The sequence below is a fragment of the Ischnura elegans genome, chromosome 5, assembly GCF_921293095.1.
Source record: "Ischnura elegans chromosome 5, ioIscEleg1.1, whole genome shotgun sequence".
Classification (NCBI taxonomy): domain Eukaryota; kingdom Metazoa; phylum Arthropoda; class Insecta; order Odonata; family Coenagrionidae; genus Ischnura; species Ischnura elegans.
In genome coordinates, this window is record NC_060250.1 from 124,983,014 (window position 1) to 125,002,977 (window position 19,964).

A 19,964-nucleotide genomic window follows, 5' to 3' on the forward strand; every position below is an offset into this window, starting at 1 on the left:
AAATTAGGCTGGTTTCCACTAGAGACTTGGCTCTAAGTTTAGATTGCTTGAGCAAAGATATCTTTTAGAGTGGCGTATAGTCTTTGAACTTAGCTACATTTCTAGGACTGATATAAAGTATAAATTAAGAGATGTAGTTTGCCGTACAGACAGGTATCAGAATTCATTTTTTCCCCCACAATAAATGCTTAGTGCAACTAAGTATTCATATTTCCTTTTATCTGGCTATGGCTGGTATCCTAATACCTCCTGTCACATGCTTGTTGAGGCGGCTTGTGGCGTAGTATGCAGATTAGCAATTGGCAAATATAAAGGTCTGTTACTTGTACATGTGCTCAGAAATCGGCGCATTGGAAGGGTTTGTGAATTCATTATTCTCCCTGTATATTATGTTCAACTGCTTCTTTTATGCTTATTAAATACGAGAATGCCATTCATTAAAGCTACTTGGCTCATAGTTCATGCAAGGAAAAAAAAGCCCAGTTAATCAAGAAAAAATGTCACATTTTCTTTTTTAAGGCTTTGCATGAGAGAAGAGAGTTGCCCCTATAAACATAGTTATTGCTTTCTTCCGTATCACTGAGAAATGTTTTAGCCTACTGTAGTTTAATGAAAATTCTAGTAATACTTTGGAAAGGCTGCTTTGGAATTGATTTATTTCTGTAATTTCTATCTTATCAGGAAGAATAGGATTTGGAGGAGTATTTTAAAATCATACCTTTCATATCTATGTGCTTGTATTGTCTGCATACTGTAGCGCCCACAAACATTATTGTGAAGCCTTATAAAAATGGAGCTGCATCTCTGCCTGTGGGGTTGAGTCTTTTCCAATGGAACTACATACTTAGGCTTAGAGGAGGCTCAAGTCCATCAGTTTCATTTATGCTGCCACTTCGTACCCATTGTAATAGGTTTCAAAAATGTTGCAATCAGTGCACTTACTGTCAATATTTGCGATTGAGTATCTGCACTTGTAAAGAGTAGCATCAAAAAGTAATGAATTCAATATGTTGGTTTATCATAAACCTAAATGTTTGTTAACAACTGTAATTATTGCTAATTTCCATGTGACCTTTGGATTACTCTGCCATCAGCAATATGAGTAGCAGATTTTGCAAACCTATCCAAGTGCCTGTTGGGTGGCAGCACATTTTGTGGCCAATGGGAGAATCATCTATTGTAATATTGGTGGTTTTTCTATGCGCTCATTGTGCCGGTAGTGATGAGCCTTGGGAATATTGCTACCCCCAAAGATGTACGAAGTGCTTGGCATTGTAGCTTTAATATTAGTTTTATGATGGGAATAAATTCCAGAGACTTCTTGGAGGATTAGAGCCAATATCCTATCCTTGTGTCAGCTATTATGCAATGTCATGTTGAGTATGAATATGTTTAATTCTCCATGCTGTATTTGTTATTAAGGATTTTCTGTTAGAAGGAAGTGTTTGTTATTGTACAGAAATTGATTCAATGGTATGTGTGTTTATGAAAAGTCTTAGAAGAAGGCAGGATTGCTCTGGTCACACACGACACCAAAGCTCTTTGAAAATTGGTCTTGTCCTAACTATTTCTATTTGTTAGACCATTTATTTTTATCAAACTTTGCATTTTGGATGATCTCAATGAGGATATTTCTTATGGTGGTGTTAATAGTTATCATATTGTTGGTCAATTTACTATGTAGTGGGAAGTAGAATAACCCTTAAATAATGACTGACTCAACTGTCATTTAAATACATAGTTTTTATAACTAATGCCTTGCATGTGTTACAACACAATTTGCATGAATGGTTAAGGTATTAGTATTAATATAATAACTTGTTATAGTTGCCCATGGTGTTATTTAATCTCTTATACATTTATATTTAAAGTTTTAATGCTTTAAATGTCTACACATATTTTAAAGGGATGTTTGATAGCCTAAGCTCTTGAAGGGTACATATACACATAATGGCATGGCTATTGGTGTGGTTTTTATAATTTAACGATTTAAGTCTCACCCGTGCGAGGACAGTTTTTACTTTGAAATAAATTCATATTTTTTCTATTTCCCATTTTATCTCTGTTGCTATGAAGTATTGATTTTCAATTTGTTTTTCCTAGTAGTTGATTTTTCATTTTCCAGAACTCGAGCCAAATATTCTCATTGGTCTAAAATTCAATTATTGTTTGAGTAATAATTTTGAAAAAAAAAATCTGACAAAGATTTTGATGACATTGGAGGCATTTTAAGTGATTTTGCAGGAATATAATAATTTCATTTGTTGCTCAATATTTCATACAGCCACAATTTTTATTTTATTGTGATTATATTTGGGGATTATCATTGATATTTACTGAACAATCTTCAAAACTGGCTGATAAAAATACTACGGGGAACTGATGAAATTGGAAATGCATCATTCCTCCTTAACTATAAAAGATCTTGCTGTTGAAGTTGGTTGAAAATTTCAAAAAGATAATACTTGCTACTTTGGTGTGCACCTGTGTGTATAGACGGAAGTTCGAGAGGCAGCTGTGTCTGGCAACTTGGATGCCCCTGAGGGAGGATTTGATGCCATCATGCAAGCAGTGGTTTGCAAAGAGCAGATCGGCTGGAGAGACAAGGCACGACGCCTACTCGTCTTTTCAACTGACGCTGGCTTCCACTATGCTGGAGATGGAAAGGTATAATATTCTTTTCATCTTAATTTTTCAAGAATCATATTAGTAAACTGAAAGTTATGTACTCAGGGAGAAAAAGTGTTTACAACTGTGTCATATATATGCATTATGAACATATCAGAGTGGCAGAAATCGCTCAAAGTGATACACAATGAAAAAAATTGCAAATTGTCAATTTTAACTATTTAAAAGGACCAGGACTCGTTATTGTGAAGGGTACCATATATCTTTATTATGTACTGCTTTATGGACATATCTGTTGATAATATGGTTTGATATTACCCTTAGCTTCATTTTTAACCATAAATGCCAGCTTTTAAGCAATAAGTTTTTACATTAAAAATGTTAAACTGAGCAGTGCCTTTTTTCTGACTGCAGAGAAATCTTTTTTTGTAATGTTAATGTATAAAAGCACATTCTTATGATCCACATTCATGAAATTAGTATTCTTATATATTCACTTTCAAAAGTTTTAGGACAAAGTTTGAGGTGCACTGTTATATAAACGAAGTATGTACTTAAAATGATTTTTCCTTAGGGGGGATGAGAGATTGTTTTCCTTGAGATTGACTTCTTAACTTGTCTATATGCAACATTTTCTAAAATATATATCATGAAATCTAATAATCCTTTATTTTTAAATGAACTACGAAAACTCTATGGTATTATTCCTCCAATCAAGGAAAGCCTAGTTATATGAGGCATTGATATTGTTGAGAGGACTGAAAAAGTAGATTTACTGCTTCATAACAATATGAAGGGAAGAAAAGTGCTGACCCAGAGAAGTTTGATGTACCGATATGTTCTACAAGTGAAAACAACATAAAAAATACTCTTCTTTAAAAAAATACACTTACCATTCGAGGCAAAAAAATGTAGCTATTGGCAATAAGAAAAGCCTAAAAGGTTTTATAGATGGAAGATATGTGATGACATTGATGATGAATAACTAGGAGTAACAATATATACGTACTGCAAAATATTCTGCCCATGATTTTACCAGGTCTTGGTCCTTTAAGGTAGTGGTTGTTAAAGTTGCATTTTACTTGCCCAAAATTGTTAACTTTTTTAGGCACTTCAGTGAGAAGTATAGACTGTAGTAATTGTAACCTTGATAGAATTGGCTATCAGTCAAAATGATGGGTCCTATCCTTCTAGTCATGGGCGTACCCAGCGAGGGGCAGCTGCCCCCCCCTAGAAGCAAAAATTGCAAAAGTCTTTAAGAAAAATCATTACAGAATTGAAAAGAAAGTATTCAACAAATTTTCTTAAAACCCACGAATAATGATATGTATTAGTATAAGATATGTAACTAAAATAAAACTATTTTTTCAAGGAAATAATCTCACAAATCCCATGGCTTGCCTCTCCCTAGACCATGGCGTGCCCCCCCTATAGTTATGATCCTGGGTGTGCCCTTGCTTCTAGTGTTAACTGATATTGTACGTGACCTTACATAATCTATCAAAATTCAACACACAAACAGTGTTAGAAAGGTTAAAGTTCATTGTCTTAAATTGATGTCATAGATTGGGAACTGAGTAGAAATGTTTGATAGGGAAGTGTTTCTATTCCATATTTTCATCTCTTGTAAATTGTACTGAACCAAGATTTTTTTCCTGTTGAAATGGTATCAAAGCCATCAAGTTAATGCTCTTTAACCATTAGTCATAAATACCATTTTATTTTTATTTTTTATGAGTAATAGCCTGAAATTGAGGGAAAATTGTTATGTAATCATACAGTGTCCATAGTTCTTTCATTTCTTTGTTTTTATTTGAAGCTTGGTGGAATTGTTAAACCAAATGATGGAAATTGCCACTTGGATGAACGCGGGATGTATACCCATTCAACTCTGCAGGACTACCCATCAATCTCCCAGGTGGGTGCAATTTTTCCTCTGCATACTTATGAAGCCTACTTCTGCCTAAGTGTATGGTCAAACAGGGGAATAAAAATAATTATTATTATTTTATGTTTATCCCATTATAAAAGTGTTCTGGCACAATCGAACATAGCGGGCTGGGGCCGAGCCACATCCAATTTTGTTGCGTGGGTGGTTAAAGAAATTTTCTGACAACATTGCATGTTTTTATAATTTTTTTATTGGAAATATTTTTATTTTGAGGTGAAGTGAGATGAGTTTTTCCTCGAACATTCTGTGATACCAGTAACCAACATAATTAAAGGTATAATTTATGCATTGTTTTTTTTCTAATTGGAAGTCTTTCTGACTTAGCGAGAGGTGTGTACATATTTATTTTCTATATTTTAACTGTATTTGTGATGGATATTTTGATCGGAGGGAACTGATACATCACTAATGTGGTAATTTTCAAATTTTTATTCTGAAGTTTTATGTCTGCTAGGTTACATGCTATTGAATCATCTTGGTAAATTGTCTGGTCCCAATATAGGTCATATTCATTATAATACCCTTACATTTTAAATCACTATTGTTTTGCTTCCTTTCCTACCAGTTTTAAAGAAGTAATGAAGTTACATTGCCCCTCCGATGATAATGATTTTGCTTTGAATTGCCACTTTAGCTAGCGATGAAAAAAGAGAAAAAAGAAAGAAATATCATTATCATGAACTTATTTAAACTCATAAATACCAAATGACTAACTATTAGTCACGTTATCAAATGTAAAATTGTATCAATAAGTTAGTTAATCGCTTTTTACTCTGAATTAAGTAACACTGATTTCAAATCATGGACAAAATTTCAATAATTACATTTATGGTATCTCAATTAAAACAGCAACACCTTGAACGAAACAGAAATTTTCAATCAACTGTTTATTTTTATTTCAATCATGAAAACCATTACATTAAACCAGAACCTTCAATTTATCAGTACGTGAAGTTCTTAAATGTGACATTTTATTCACAATATATGGCAACAAATTGTAAAAATATTGAGATCCTGTTTATCTACTGTCTCCTGTTTCCAGAATACAAGCATTAGAACCACTCATTCTTTTGATTGTAAATGGCCCAGCAAACAAATGGAAAAACTTATGAAGTAACAGCAATTGGGCATCAGACAGTCATTCTTAACAACACTGTATCTTCAACTTGAAAAATTTAACATTCTCCCTCTCCCTTTTTTTTCTGTGCTTCATGTCAAATTTCTGGACATGATATTCTCCATGCCCTCCGCATCTTTTGCCTTCACGGGGATAATTTAAGACACTGACTGACTTTACACCAAAGTGTGCTTTGTATGAGGTGATTTTAATACTCTAGTGAGTCAGTTCATTGAACCACTTGTGTATAAAGGGTCGCAATTAAAGTCAGCTGTTGTGTTTTTATCTCAATGCACTCAAATAAAGTGAGATAATTGTCGCATTAGTATTCTTAAAATGACTTATTAACCCTCAAACGCCCAGAGATTTTTTTTTCGTATAAATGTATTAATTTTGAGTCATTTCTATTTAAATAGACCTCATGCGATGGAATACATATAATTTTTGATGATTGATAATATTATTTTGATGTAAATATGGGTTGCGTATACGCAACCGTGGGCGTTCCCCATGTCAGCGAGTGTCAAACTCCATACTCTAAAATAGGCAACATATACCAGTTGTAAATATTTACTTTTTCATTAAATAAATTTCAACCATACAAACTAATTGCAGCATTTATTTATATATATTTGTGCCACAAATATTTTCAAATTGTTCATAAAATAAACCAGTAATTAATTCTAATGGTACAAAATACATATAATTTCTAAGAACTCTTCACAAAAAGGTGGTACTTTTCAAAACAATACACGTACAAACCGACATTGCACTTCTTGCGAGATGTTTGACATATTGTCTTACAAAATTCTCCTGCACATTTACGTCTTCTCTTATCACCATTCACAATTACAAAATGGCCAATCAAGTCAAATCGCAGTTCTTCTGTAGCGGCTCTATTTCTTACATTCCCTCGTTTTCCTTTCTGGTAAGGCTTGCCATATTTCAGAACAGGATTTAGAATTTCGAATGTTGGACAATGCTTCTCCTAAATTGAACTTGCGTCAAAGCCTGCCCTGAATGCCGCATTGAAACCCACGCATTCTGGACCGCAGCATCAATGATCCAAGTTAGAATTGGCCAGTACCATTTTTTCCCTCTGATAGCGATTCGACAATTGCTTATATTTTCGTCCATTCTATCAGTCCCTCCCATGAAAGTATTATACTCTCGAATCATGTGTGGCCGTTGTATTTCAATGCGTTTACCTAGTTTTTTGCACCAGCGTTTCACTTTTTCTGCAGGGTGAATACCATGGCACGTTGAAGCAACAGTAACAATGGAATTATCTACCCACTTGCACACGATTACGCCCGAGTTTGTCTCACAACGATATGCATAACTTCCCCGAATCATCGTTTTCATTTCACCCTTGGATGGTAATGGGCAGTCTTTAGGGATTCTATTTTCTCTTAGAGTTCCCGTACCACCATATCCCCGGTTTTTTAGTTTTTGTAGGAGAAGAACACTAGTAAAAAGGTTGTCAAAATATAGACTAATAGGCAGGCCTTTTGCTTGCTCAGGTAGACGGTCTAGCATTACCATCATCGGTGCAGCACATTTCCCAAACTCTGTTTCATATTCATTATTCCCAAAAGGATTCTTACCTTGATACACATCGAAATCAATTAGATAGCCAGTTTTTGTATTCAGACACCACGTCTTGTACCCGAAACGGATAGGTTTTCCGCGAATAAATTGCTTACAAGAATGTCGGCCATAATATGCAATCATGCACTCGTCATAATCAATTTCTCGTACCGGTCTAAAATGTATGCGGCAATTTCGGCTAAACTTCTCTAGAATATGGCGCAATTTCCACATTTTGTCACCTGTAATTGGACTATTGTTATCCGTACAATGCAAGAATCTACATATTTCTAGGAAGCGATTCCGTCGCATAGCCCCAGCAACCATTTCACAACGGGTATCACCGCTTTCTTCCCAAAACATTCTCTTATTGGGTAAATGGTGATAACTCGAAAGCAAAAGAATTCCAATAAAAACTTTGAGCTCATCTTTCTCGATATTTGGATATGGCAAATTTAGAAAGAGCGCATATTTATTGCTCTCGGTCACTAAATGGTCCAAAATATCACTATCAAAAAATAATTCAAACATTTCCATGCATGATTTATTACTAAACTCGGAGTAATTTTGTTCCGGAAAAGGGGGCAAGAAATCACGGATGTCTTTTTCCTCCCGAACAATGTCCTTTTGATCATGAAAACATTTTCTTTTCTTTTTGTAAATATTTCTTCTGTCACTCAAAGACAAATTATGTGCAGCAGTTGACTCACTCGGCGTTGCGGATGTGTAATTCTGCTCTCCACAAATGACGGCAGGCACAGTCCCAATATCAGGTAAAAGGTTGCCAAGTATCCTGCAGAAAACAACCTCAGCACCTGCACCCAATTGTCGACCAGATAAATTGTCAACTTTGCCGGCGTCATCTTCTTCTGCGGAATCTTCATCAGATGCGATGTTGCATTCCGGAGGTTCTATGTAAATGGCCTCTAAATCACCATCACTATAATCAGCTTCAAGGATATCAAGGGCTTCTTTCAATGTAATATCACTGAAAATTATAATTAATGCATAATGATACTCGTCACTGCCTTTAATAATGCAAATCAATAATACTCATTTTTCAAAAGATCATAAGAAATGTATGAAGTAAATAATCCATCAATAATTGGGGAGAACCTATAAATAGTCTACTTCCAATATATGCGCAAAAATATTTCTTTGTTGTGTTAAACATTTAAACAAATATATACATCATAGCTGTGAAACTTATCTTAATAACTGCACGATGACATAATAATTTAAAAAATCGCCGATATTTGAGAAAAATTCTTATCGCTACCATTACCGCCCGTGGTTGCGTATACGCAACTGCATGAATCAAGACCAATTATTTTGAACATTTAGTCATTAATTTGTCAAATAATGATGTAGTTAGTATCATTATAGTATCCGTCAACAAAGTATTGCAAAATATGTGCCGGAAAATACAAGGAATAAAAATTAGACTTCTACTTACATGAAGCGTACATCCATATTGAGCGTAGACTGCACCGCGAGCTATGTCTGCCACCTTTTCTGCCGTGTGCTCAACTGGTTGCCGAAAGAAATCATTGGAACACGTAAATAGAACACTTACGCACAATGTAGTAGTTTCATTAGCTGATAAGAATTACGTTGTGGCGTCAGGGACTGTATTCACGATATTGTAACTTCGGTTGCGTATACGCAACCGTGGGCGCTCGAGGGTTAAGAATGCATGCATGTATTACTCTAATGAAGTTACCCCCATACGCCTGTGTGATGTGGTGTGAAAGGCTGAAGTTATTTGTTTATCTTTCAGCTGAATGCCAAAGTTAAAGCTAACTCTATCAACGTAATATTTGCCGTAACTGCTGAACAGATATCAATTTATGATCAATTGAAAGATCATATTGAAGGTGCCTCCTCAGGAAAGTTATCAGGTGACTCAGCGAATGTGGTGGAGCTTGTTCAAGAGCAATATAATGTGAGTATGCTCAAAAAATGATATTAATCTCAACAAACTGTGGGGTCTTGAGTGACAAATAGTGGAAATGGAACACAACTGCAGTGTATTATAAAAGAGTGACTTAATGTGTGTAAATATTTATCTAGGATGGAATATATAACTGAGGTAATTGAAGGATTCAGAGGGTGGGTGTGTTTGATCTCCAGATGAGTTTCTGATGCTCATAACTCCTCATGTTAACCTTTATGTTAACAGTGTCACTTTTTAAATAATATTTTCCTACTGAGTTTTTTAACTTACCATTATCATGTCAAATCATTTATTTATTTTTCTGCAAAATTGACTAAATTTGTCTTGTAATGAATTTCTCCACTTTCATCAAAATGATTGATTTGATTCACTTAAAAATTTCATATACCCCCCTAGTGTTCACCTTAGTTAATGGTATTTCTTCTCATGGAATTTATAGTGTTAATTCTATGTAGGCTTTATTGTGCTTGAGATATTGCTAAAAAAATAAGACTCATATCAAATATAGCCGCTACATCATTGCATATTAAGACTTGCTTTAAAGCATTTGGAATTATTACTTTTAGAATCATGATTACTCTTCACAAGTCTTAGATCTCTCCCACTCATTCTTATTTCTTGAATGTTGCATCACTTTTTTGTCCTTGAAAGATTTTTTCTCATTTTGTGATGATTGTGTGATGATAAAAAGTAATATAAGTATTATACATTGATATTAAACCATTCATCCTTAGAAAATATCCTCATCAGTTGAGATGAAGGATAATGCTACTGGCGGAGTGAAGGTGACATACTACTCAAGCTGCTTGGAAAGTGGCCCAATGAAGCAAACCAATAAGTGTGATGGACTGAAAGTTGGAACCAATGTGATGTTCAGTGCAAAAATAGAGGTGAGTTGAAATTCCAATTAATGCTTGATCAATCGCAATGGTGAAAATGAACTAACAAAAAACAACCCCTCATGAAAATGACCCCTCATCCCTTTAAAATCCTATCGGATGATATTTTCTGCTTTACTAACTTGCATTGCATGTTTAATGCCTTACAGGATTTTATTCTCCTGAATCATTCATACCATAATTCAGGGAGCCCCCTAGTCAATGTCAGAATTGTATTCTGACTATAGGTGGCCTGGTCAAATGCATAAGCAAACTATGTGGCTGCATAGGGTGCTGGGCACCTAAGACCATGAAGCTTATAGACCCAAAGGGTGACCAAAAATTTTAGAATAGGTAACATGAAGAAAATAAATGGGATTGATCGTATGGCCTATAGCCCTAAAATATTGAATGATAATTAAGAAAACAGTGCATTTTTTATCCTTCATTCATTTCTCGGGTATAAACCTCATTCCCTATTTCCCCCATGTAGGGATAATTTCAGGAGGGGTGCTGAAATTAATGATTGCTTCTACTGGAAAACACCTAGGACAAGGCCTGCAAAACTGACCCCGATAATGGTTTTTATACCGTATTTTCCCGAATATAGTCCCCCCCCCCTAATTTTGAGGCTTGAGTTTCAGGAAAAAACTTAAAAAATGGGTTTGAATATTGTCCCCCCTTTACTTTTACCATGGGCATTTTTGGAAAAAAATGGGGGACTAAATTCAGGCAAATATGGTAGTTCTGGCTGTTATGAGTCTGCAGCTACATAGTAATTAGGCTCCCAGCTAGGCACACAAGCTCCCAGCTTAACCCTTGGGCTGTGTGAGTTCACAATTTTAGCTGCCAGCCAGTGCAGAAGAGACCCCTTGACAGTAGGGCTGGTCTGGCAAAGTTAAGCCGCTTATGGTGAGGGAAAATGCCCGAATGCAAGATATCCAGGTAGCAATAAAAGTTTTGGTTAATGTTGACGTCAGCATGAAAAACATAAAAACGTTCCCACACTCTTAAGGGACAATGAATGAGATCAAATTTTAGATATTTTTAATCATTTTGCAGAATTATTATTATAATTATTTTATTTGTTGTGTTATCTTTTACCCAACCACAATTTTTACAGCCTTGTGAATATATAGTGTTAGTCATATTAATTGGAAAACCTGCAAAACTGGGTTATAAACATGTAATAGGAATGTCTATTAATGAGAAATATTTAATTTTTTATCAATCATGACAAATTTGGCTATTGAAATTGAAAGTTGAAACCTTTATATTGTTCAGTGCAAAAATAGTGCCTGCATGTACCTAAATTTGTAAATTCACTAACTTCAGAACCACGGAAAAGCAATGCTATCTGTGCTACTGCAAAAAGAGTTAAGGGTTTTGAAAATATGAATTTTTTTAAAAACTTTGAATGAAGTGAATGAAAACTATACACACAGTGGATTTAAAAGAATGGAATGGTCAAGTAATCAGTAAAAAAATCATCCATGATTGAATTTTACGTGATACAATTTTTTTATCAAAACTGTTCCTTGCATTAACCATTTTGTTTGGTTATTATTGTGGGGCAATCACATTTCATGGGTATCACATTTGTTTCGGCTGACAAAAAAGAGCGGAGGAATAAAATACTGCCTTGAATGATATTTTCTTTCATTTGATGTGATTCAAACTAAAAAATCTGCTAAGCAAGCAAAGATCGTGTACTTTTGTTTCAGAATGTTCAGGCACATAGTAGCAGTTGATCTCGAGTATAAAAATTAAATTTCACCCATGAACTCATGCAAAGATAAACTAATGATAAACCCTGCCAGAATGCAGGTTTCAGTTTTTCACATTCACAGCATTTTATAAAATTTTGAGGCATAAGTTGTCCAGAATCCAATCCAAAATGTAACCTGGTGTAAATAGTTTGCAATATTGCAATCATCAGCCTTTTTGAATCTAAGAATTATGCACATGCATCACCCTAATTGATTTAAACACTGACCGTGTCCACATTATACAATTATCTGCTTTAGTCAATTTATTTGGCGTAAACATGTTTAAATTTAGTGGTCTAAATTTAGGTAATATGAATTTTTGGGGAAAAATAATGGAAAATATATATATTTAAATGGAGTTGATGCTAAAGCTATTTATTTTTTTACCTTCAAGGTCACAAAGTGTTCTGAAAAGCGCGATGAATGGAAGCAAACATTCCAGATATATCCTGTTGGTATTAATGAATCCCTTATTGTTGACTTGGAGATGATTTGTGACTGTCCTTGTGAAAATCCAGGAAATGAGGTAAGCACTTTACATTTAATAAAGATGGTGATAAAATTTACCTCTGTGCCTGGAAGTGTATCTTTAGTCATTTTATGTTATTAATAAAGGCTGCTGTATTAATTTTAATGCGCTTCATAAGGCTTGATACTATTTTTCTTGCTTCTTAAAACTGATAAGATAGTGTTTTCTCACAATACCAAGTAATACCTGCCATCTCAAGATCTTTAGGCTAAAAAATGTACGATAAGCAGAAAATGAAATAAAATGGTGGGTGCAAGCAAATGGTAAGAACAGTTTTGAAGGGCATCTGGAAATAATAAAAGTATATTTGGTTACTTAGTGTGAAAAAGTCATAACATACTCTGGTAAACTAGGTCTTTTGGACCAAGACTTATTTTTGCATCATCCTTGGAACTTATGGAATATAACCAGTATACCATCAATGTATAGTTGAGCCCCCTGAAAGTGGCAGTGTGGCATCAAGATTTGGGTGATACCATACTTTGGATTTTCTCGGTGTCATTCACAGAAAACATTATGCATACATAATATAAAGAGTATATGGTGTACTGTAACCGTACGGGCACCTTCCCTCCGGTACAATAAACTACAAACTAATATGCCAGGCTAGCGTCGCCGGCCGGCCGTGAAATAGGTTCTCTTTGAAACATGTGGCAGGTATAGGCAGGTGGCACAAAGACTCAAAGTTTTAGCATAACCATTTATTGATCCAATAGATATTATACGTAACAACAAAAAGAAACAATGCCACAAAGAATCCCCTCATTGAACCAAAACTAACCAAATCATGGACTGAGCTCGTTTGCGGGTAGATTACGAGAGCTAAAGCACGGAAACATAAGCAAAGTGCCATTGCGACCCAACAAAAATTAAAAGGACGGAAAACCCATGCTTCACCCCAGCCCACCCCAATTCTGTAATCAATTTTCAATGACCTAGTGCGATAGAGTTTACCAACGTAGGCTGGAAGGTCCGATGGTATTGGCTGGAGTTTGGGAGGCACCGGGACGTCGGTCACAGGTGAGGTGACCCCGGCTGAGGTCTCTTGAGGAACCGTGAAGTTGACTACTGGTACTGCCTGGTCGTCTTGCTGCCTGTCTGTCTGGCCGCCGGCATAGCATGCCACCGACTTCCTTACTGCTGGGCAGTCAGAGATCGAGAGAGAGCCAGAACTCCTCTCTCTTCGTTGCGGCAACCGGTCTCTCCTCCTTCCCCTCCTTTCCCGTGCCTTCTCAGCTGACTTCCCCTCCGTCGCCTCACTCTCTTCTCCCTTCCCCTCTCTTCGCCGGTCACTCAGCTGACTTCCTCTCCGCCGCCTCGCTCATGCCGGTCTTGGCCAGGTAAACTCTATCGCGCATGGGTTCCGTCTTTTACAAACCCTTATTTACCGCTCGTGCCCTCGCTCTCGCAACAACCCAGCGACCTTGTGTTGTTACACTACAAAAAGAGTTTTTCTAAGAAAAGAGTCAGCCTTTTGCTTGCCAAGTTTAAGCCTGAGTGTCTGAATATTAAGGTAATTTAAATCTAGATGTAGTTTCAATCTTGCCTGGTGTCCATTTGCTTAATTCTCATAGACAGGAATATGCATTTATACTAGAGATAGAATTGAACAACAGAATGGAAAAAAATATCAGTTTCATAATAAAGTTTCAAGTTCTGTTATATATCCAAGTTCACTATAAGGTTTAGAAGTAGAGAGATATTTCAAATTGATACCTTATTCTTTGATCTCTAATGGTTTTAGATTATCTTGACATGTGTGTACGTTTGAATTCCTCCAGGGCTATAAAGAAAATGCTCCAGAATGCTCTGATCATGGCACGTACATGTGTGGTGTGTGCTCATGTGATGAGCAGCGGTTTGGACGCCAGTGTGAGTGTGGGACGCCGGGAGAGGGCGGTGCAAGTGTTTCTGAACTGGCTGGCTGCAGACCAGACAACACGACAGAGTTGGAGTGCTCGGGAAGAGGGTCCTGCGTGTGTGGAGTTTGTGAATGCAACCTGCGCGACAATCCAGACGAGGTAATTTGTGTCATTTTTATTCATAAGGTTTTATTTAAGAATCATTGCTTCGAATATTTTGCACCAGTCTTCCACTTCAAGGCTTATGCCCACAGTCACAAAGTCAAAGTTCACAGTCAGTTCAAAATCCTCGAGTATGTACCTATTTTTTGAAGCAGCACAAAAATCTGTCGATTCATGCCAACAAATACAACTGCTAGTGAAGGAAGGAACACAGAAGATGACAAAAGGGATGTAGTAAAAGTTCTATCAAGAAATAGCTATTAGTGGTCATCAAATGAGCCGAAGATTTGTGCACCTTTACATAACATCGTTACTCAGAAACTTGGTTTGAAAAATTACATTACATCATTGGATAAGAATATTGAGCCTCTTGATTATTAGTCTCAGATTTTTGATGAGCAAATTTTGCCATTGATTTTGCACTTACAGCCATGAAGCTTCAAGCAATAAGAGAGAAGTTTAAAAGGGGTAGAGTGCTGAAGCTGTGAAATGTTGATTTAATGGAATTTAAAGCCTTTCTTGGTATTTTGATACCTCCACTGCTTAAACGCTTAAACAATTGCCCACTGAATCAAATCCGCTCGTCTAGATAGCCCTTACAGCATTAGATGACCGGATTTGATTCGGTGGGCAATTGTTGAGCGTTTATGCAGTGGAGGTATCGATTTTAGCTTAATTTAAAAAAATATAATGATGAAGAAATTTGCAGAATATGTATTTGCCACAGATGGCACAGCTAGGGAAATTTTTGGATCAGTAATGTTAGGGCACCAGTTTACTTTACTTCTCACAAGTCTCCATTTTAATAACCCTACAGATCAAATGACTAGATACAAAATGAACCTAGTGGATCCAATTTCTGGGTTTTCTTTCTAGTAAATAAAAACTTCAAGTGCTGCTATTCGCTGCTTGCATTTATAAAATGTTAATTGCCTTCAGGTGCTGATGCCGTTTCGAAATTAATTTCGTGACAAGATCTCAAAGTTAGGTTTGAAAATTATGCGTTTGGCTGATGCCGAAAACATGTGAAACGAATGTTTGTTTGCAGGAAAAGATACAGATGGGATAGGTTTATCAGACAAAACATTTTCATTCGCACTGGTATATCACAGTGGAGAATTGGTTCACTTCTATTAAACTGGTAGAAAAATGGAAGGGAGGGCTAATGTACGTAGGGTCTTTTGTGCTATGTATAGCATATAAAAAGCAAGAGGCTATTGTGGTAGATGATTTGCTTTATTTTGTACCAGCAAGTACCCCGTTTAATGCCAGTTTTGTGTTAATAAATCAGCTAGAATAGTTAAATAATTAAAACTTTAAAGAATTCTGTTAAGACTAAATTAAAGGAGTTGGGTTCTGTTCCTCAACATTTGCCCCAATTAAGCGAATGTCCTGAGTAACCAGTGGACACATTAACTGGAATCTACTGTATTTAGCCTACCAACTTTTTGACATCAATTTTTTGATCCTGTTTCAAATAACTTTACTGAGAAATTGGTTCGTATTGGGAATGCATACAATTAAATATAAGTTTAACAGTTAAATATAAAAACTAAGCAATAAAATGGCATTGCAACATTTTATGAATATGTATTTACCTAATTTATTGTGGTCTCCCAGACTACACGTCACTGGTAGTGTAATTGCAAGTCACTAGTTAAGGATTAATAAAAAACTATCTTCTTTTTTACTTTGACATTGATTGTGTAGTTTGTAATTTTGTGACAATTCGTTTGTGTGACCATGAGGTCTGCACCTAGGGAATCAGAAAAGCTCCCTTGGATGCGGAAACCTGAGTTAGCTTTTTAACACTTGTTTCTTTAGGTGTTAAGGATCCTATTTGTTGGAATATTTTCTCAAAATCCGACTCAACTGAATATGTTCTGATTTCCCTCACTGCTCTCTTATATTGCAGCAAATTTATGGACCCTTCTGTGAGTGCGATAACTTCTCTTGTGATCGCCACAATGGAGAGCTCTGCTCCGGTTCTGATCATGGCGAATGCTCATGCGGCCAGTGTAATTGCTTACCTGGGTGGACTGGAAGTGCTTGCGAGTGCCGTTCTTCCAATGAGACGTGCATCACCCCTCCTGGCATTGGAGGCCCTGGCGCTGTTGGAGAAGTTTGTTCGGGCAAGGGTGTTTGCGAGTGTGGAGTTTGCAAGTGCTTTGAAGAGGAAGGCGGACGCTACTCTGGAAGATTCTGTGAAAAATGCCCGGTGAGTAATCCTGTAATGAAGATCATTTTTATTTGTTCAAATTTCATGGAAATGTCAGTGGAAACAGTTATTCTATTTATGGATCATAGCCACCATTTACTTAAATGGCTGGCGGTGTCATTAAGTAGAAATTAGGTTATGTTCAAGCACTATGCAAATGCACCTTGGTGTTCAGTTGGCTTATTTTAGTCTACAAATGAGATTGCAGTGCTGAAATTAGGGATAGGGATTTTTTATCCTTCAGTGAAGAAAGGAGTGAATGTCAACTATAGTATTCGGTTTTTTTACACCACCCCCCAAAATAAAATTTTCATTCACCTTACAGAATGTTGAGATTGATTGAATGTGTTGAAATTAAAAATACAAATGCTTTCAAGTAATTACAAAACTATACTTGTAAATAGAAAAGCAAATATAGACCACAGTAAGAGAACTATCAAGTACTTATTACTTAATTAGAATTTTTCATTTCTTAATTGAAAGAAATCCTTTTTTTGTCCCTGTAGACTTGTCTTGGTCGGTGTGCTGAATTTAAAGAATGCGTCCAGTGTCAAGTGTACCAAACTGGGAAGCTGACTCCAGAGGAATGTGCAGCCAACTGCACATTTGTTCCAACTGAAGTGGATATTGTGGAAGGTGGGTCAATGTTGTGGTTATGTAGTGCAAATTTGTGATGAATATTGAATATCTATTTGCTTCAAGTTATTGGGATAGATTCAAGAAAAAAATTTTCCTGCTCATGAATTTTCATGACTGGGCAATTACAGTGTAAAAGTGCCTGAATGTATCCCCTGAGAATGCAATGCATTTTTCTTTTATACATAGGCATCATATCAAAGGCATAAAAAATCATATCAAAATAATGGCAATAAAAAAGAATGGGACGGTTAAATCAATATTTGGTGTGAACCCTCTTAGTTTACATCCGCTTCTAGCCCCCTCATTTTCATCCTTCAGATATTATTTTGAGAAATCCTGTTGCTATTGCTGATTTGGCTATTTATGTGAGCCCACTAGATTTATTTGGAAATATGTCGAACTTGAAGAAGTTCCCAGAATAATGGTGGCTCCACAGTGGAATACATTAACAGTGGAAAGTTTTCACAGAATGCAGTTTCAAAATATTAGAATTATCTTGAAAATATAATTAGGGTTTTTTCTTCATTGCTGTCTTTGGTGACTGAAGCACCACATTGAGAAAAATCTCTGGATAATTGGTCAAAAACTTCAGTTCCAATTTACTACAGCGCTATTAAACTCCCACAATCTGATTAGGAAGACTAGTGGCCACTTCAGCTCCACCATATTAAAGTTGTTGCCTTAGGGGAGGCTTGCCACTTAGAACCTCATTGTAAACTCACCTCCATTATGCACTGTCAGTCTATTTCTTTGTTTGTAAATAATGCAAGGGATATTTTGTAAGGAGTGTTGTTAAAATTTTGATACTTTTTGCAGCTGATGAGGATAAGGATGAAAATCTTTGCCCCAACTACGATGAGGATGATTGCCGCTTTTCGTTTGTGTATGGATACGATGAAAAAGGCGAATTGTATGTCCGTGCCCAGAAAGAAAGAGAATGTCCGCCCAAAGTTTTTATTCTAGGTAAGAAAATTTTGAAATATTAATTTCATAAATATGATGTTTTACTCAAGTAAATTTTAAGGTATTTAAGAAAGTCATTTTTTTAGTGCACTTCAGATTAACGATTATTTTGTTGAATTATATTTACATTAGTTTGAGGATGATACTAGTTTGACTTTGCCTGCAGACTTCATTATATCAAAATCATGTCATCAATAGAAACTTAGGTGCCAAAGTTGTTCTTCCTGGCATAATATTGGTCAAAATCAAATGTAACCATAATCTTTGAATACAGAATATGCTATTGATGATGTGATAGCAGCATAATGAAGAGTCAACTAAGTCATAACAGAAGTATGGTACATATGTTAGTTACAGTGGAATCATCAAAATCAAAATCAACGAAATCTATTTCATCAAATCCCTGTTCTAAATTATTAAACCTGTGATTAATTTTGCTTGTTTCAATAAAATTCATGAAATTATCAAAGATTAGTATGTATCAACAGTACATGTGGTATGTATCATTTGGTCAGTATTTAAATTTATTAAGCTACATAAATTCATTATTAAGGTGTTATTGTCAATATCACATTGTGGAGGCAAGTTTTTGTAGTCTGAGCATGCACCATGTAGTTTTATTTTTGAACATACGTATTGCTTTTCAGGTATTGTTTTGATGGTGATTGCTGCTATTGTGGCGATTGGTTTAGTGCTGCTTTTACTGTGGAAGGTGCTGACAACCATCCATGACCGAAGGGAGTTTGCCAAGTTTGAGAAAGAAAGGCAAATGGCCAAGTGGGACACTGTGAGTATTTCCTTTTGATCACAACTTCAATGCTGACTGGGGTTTCCCTGTTCGTTGCCCGTTCAACACTTTCCTTACATATTGATTCTTCTTGCTCTCTATCCTACCTTCCCACTTGTCTCCCAACTTTCTATTCTTTCATTTCAAAACCATTGCAAAAGGGGTCAGTATGAATGTGAAGTGGTCCTAAGTAGGGATATAAGAGTACTTGCAAATTTGAGTTGCATTGTTGGTACTTCACTCAAATGTTTCAATGAATAATATGATAATAATTTAATAAGTATCATAATGAATGTTGAGAGTCAAGTAGTTTCAATTACTGAGCTTTTGAGGCTATTGAGTTCAGAAAACTGCCAACAATAAGCACAATAATGAAATTCATGTCTTTAATGTTCTTGGCCCGGGAGTTTTAGCTTGCTTTATACCTAGCAGGCTACTTAGTAGTGGATGTGGATGCCGAGAGGGTCAGCCACGGCCACTGACCAGTTTCTGACCTGATGGCATATTAAGAGTGGACTGCTGGTCAGGGGTGCCGACTTACAAAAAATATTAGGGGGGTCCTTGCCCCGGAAAATTTTATAAGTAGTGTAATCAAGTTTTTTAAGCAATTTAGAAGAGTAATATGATCAACATGATCACTCGAATCTCGATATCTGGAAAAAATTGACAAGCCTGACACATTTTTCCTCACATCTGTAACAAATTTTTGGGGGGGCTCGGGCCCCCTCAGGCCCCATGAAGTGGGCGCCACTGCTCATGCTTTTTTTACACAAATGCTGAGGGAATTTATACTGTATTTTAGTCAAAGTTTGATGGTATATGTTAATTGAAGGTTAATTTAAGGGATGAATAGGAATTAAGGTGGTTAAAATAATTTACTTTCTCACAATAACTAGAAAACTGCAGCAATTAAC

The 19,964-nt window shown here is 36.0% G+C and overlaps 1 protein-coding gene across 2 annotated transcripts in view; it reads left to right on the forward strand.

Annotated features, from left to right (window-relative positions):
* LOC124159530 (integrin beta-PS) overlaps positions 1–19,964 on the forward strand; it is an 83,575-nt gene that overhangs the window by 58,236 nt on the left and 5,375 nt on the right. For both annotated transcript variants that reach the window (XM_046535409.1, XM_046535411.1), the window contains exons 6-15: positions 2,497–2,667; positions 4,448–4,546; positions 9,067–9,231; positions 9,978–10,133; positions 12,285–12,416; positions 14,201–14,440; positions 16,359–16,661; positions 17,168–17,297; positions 18,117–18,263; positions 18,911–19,050. In XM_046535409.1, the coding sequence (XP_046391365.1) occupies positions 2,497–2,667; positions 4,448–4,546; positions 9,067–9,231; positions 9,978–10,133; positions 12,285–12,416; positions 14,201–14,440; positions 16,359–16,661; positions 17,168–17,297; positions 18,117–18,263; positions 18,911–19,050 (1,683 nt within the window). The remainder of the gene's footprint in view (positions 1–2,496; positions 2,668–4,447; positions 4,547–9,066; positions 9,232–9,977; positions 10,134–12,284; positions 12,417–14,200; positions 14,441–16,358; positions 16,662–17,167; positions 17,298–18,116; positions 18,264–18,910; positions 19,051–19,964) is intronic.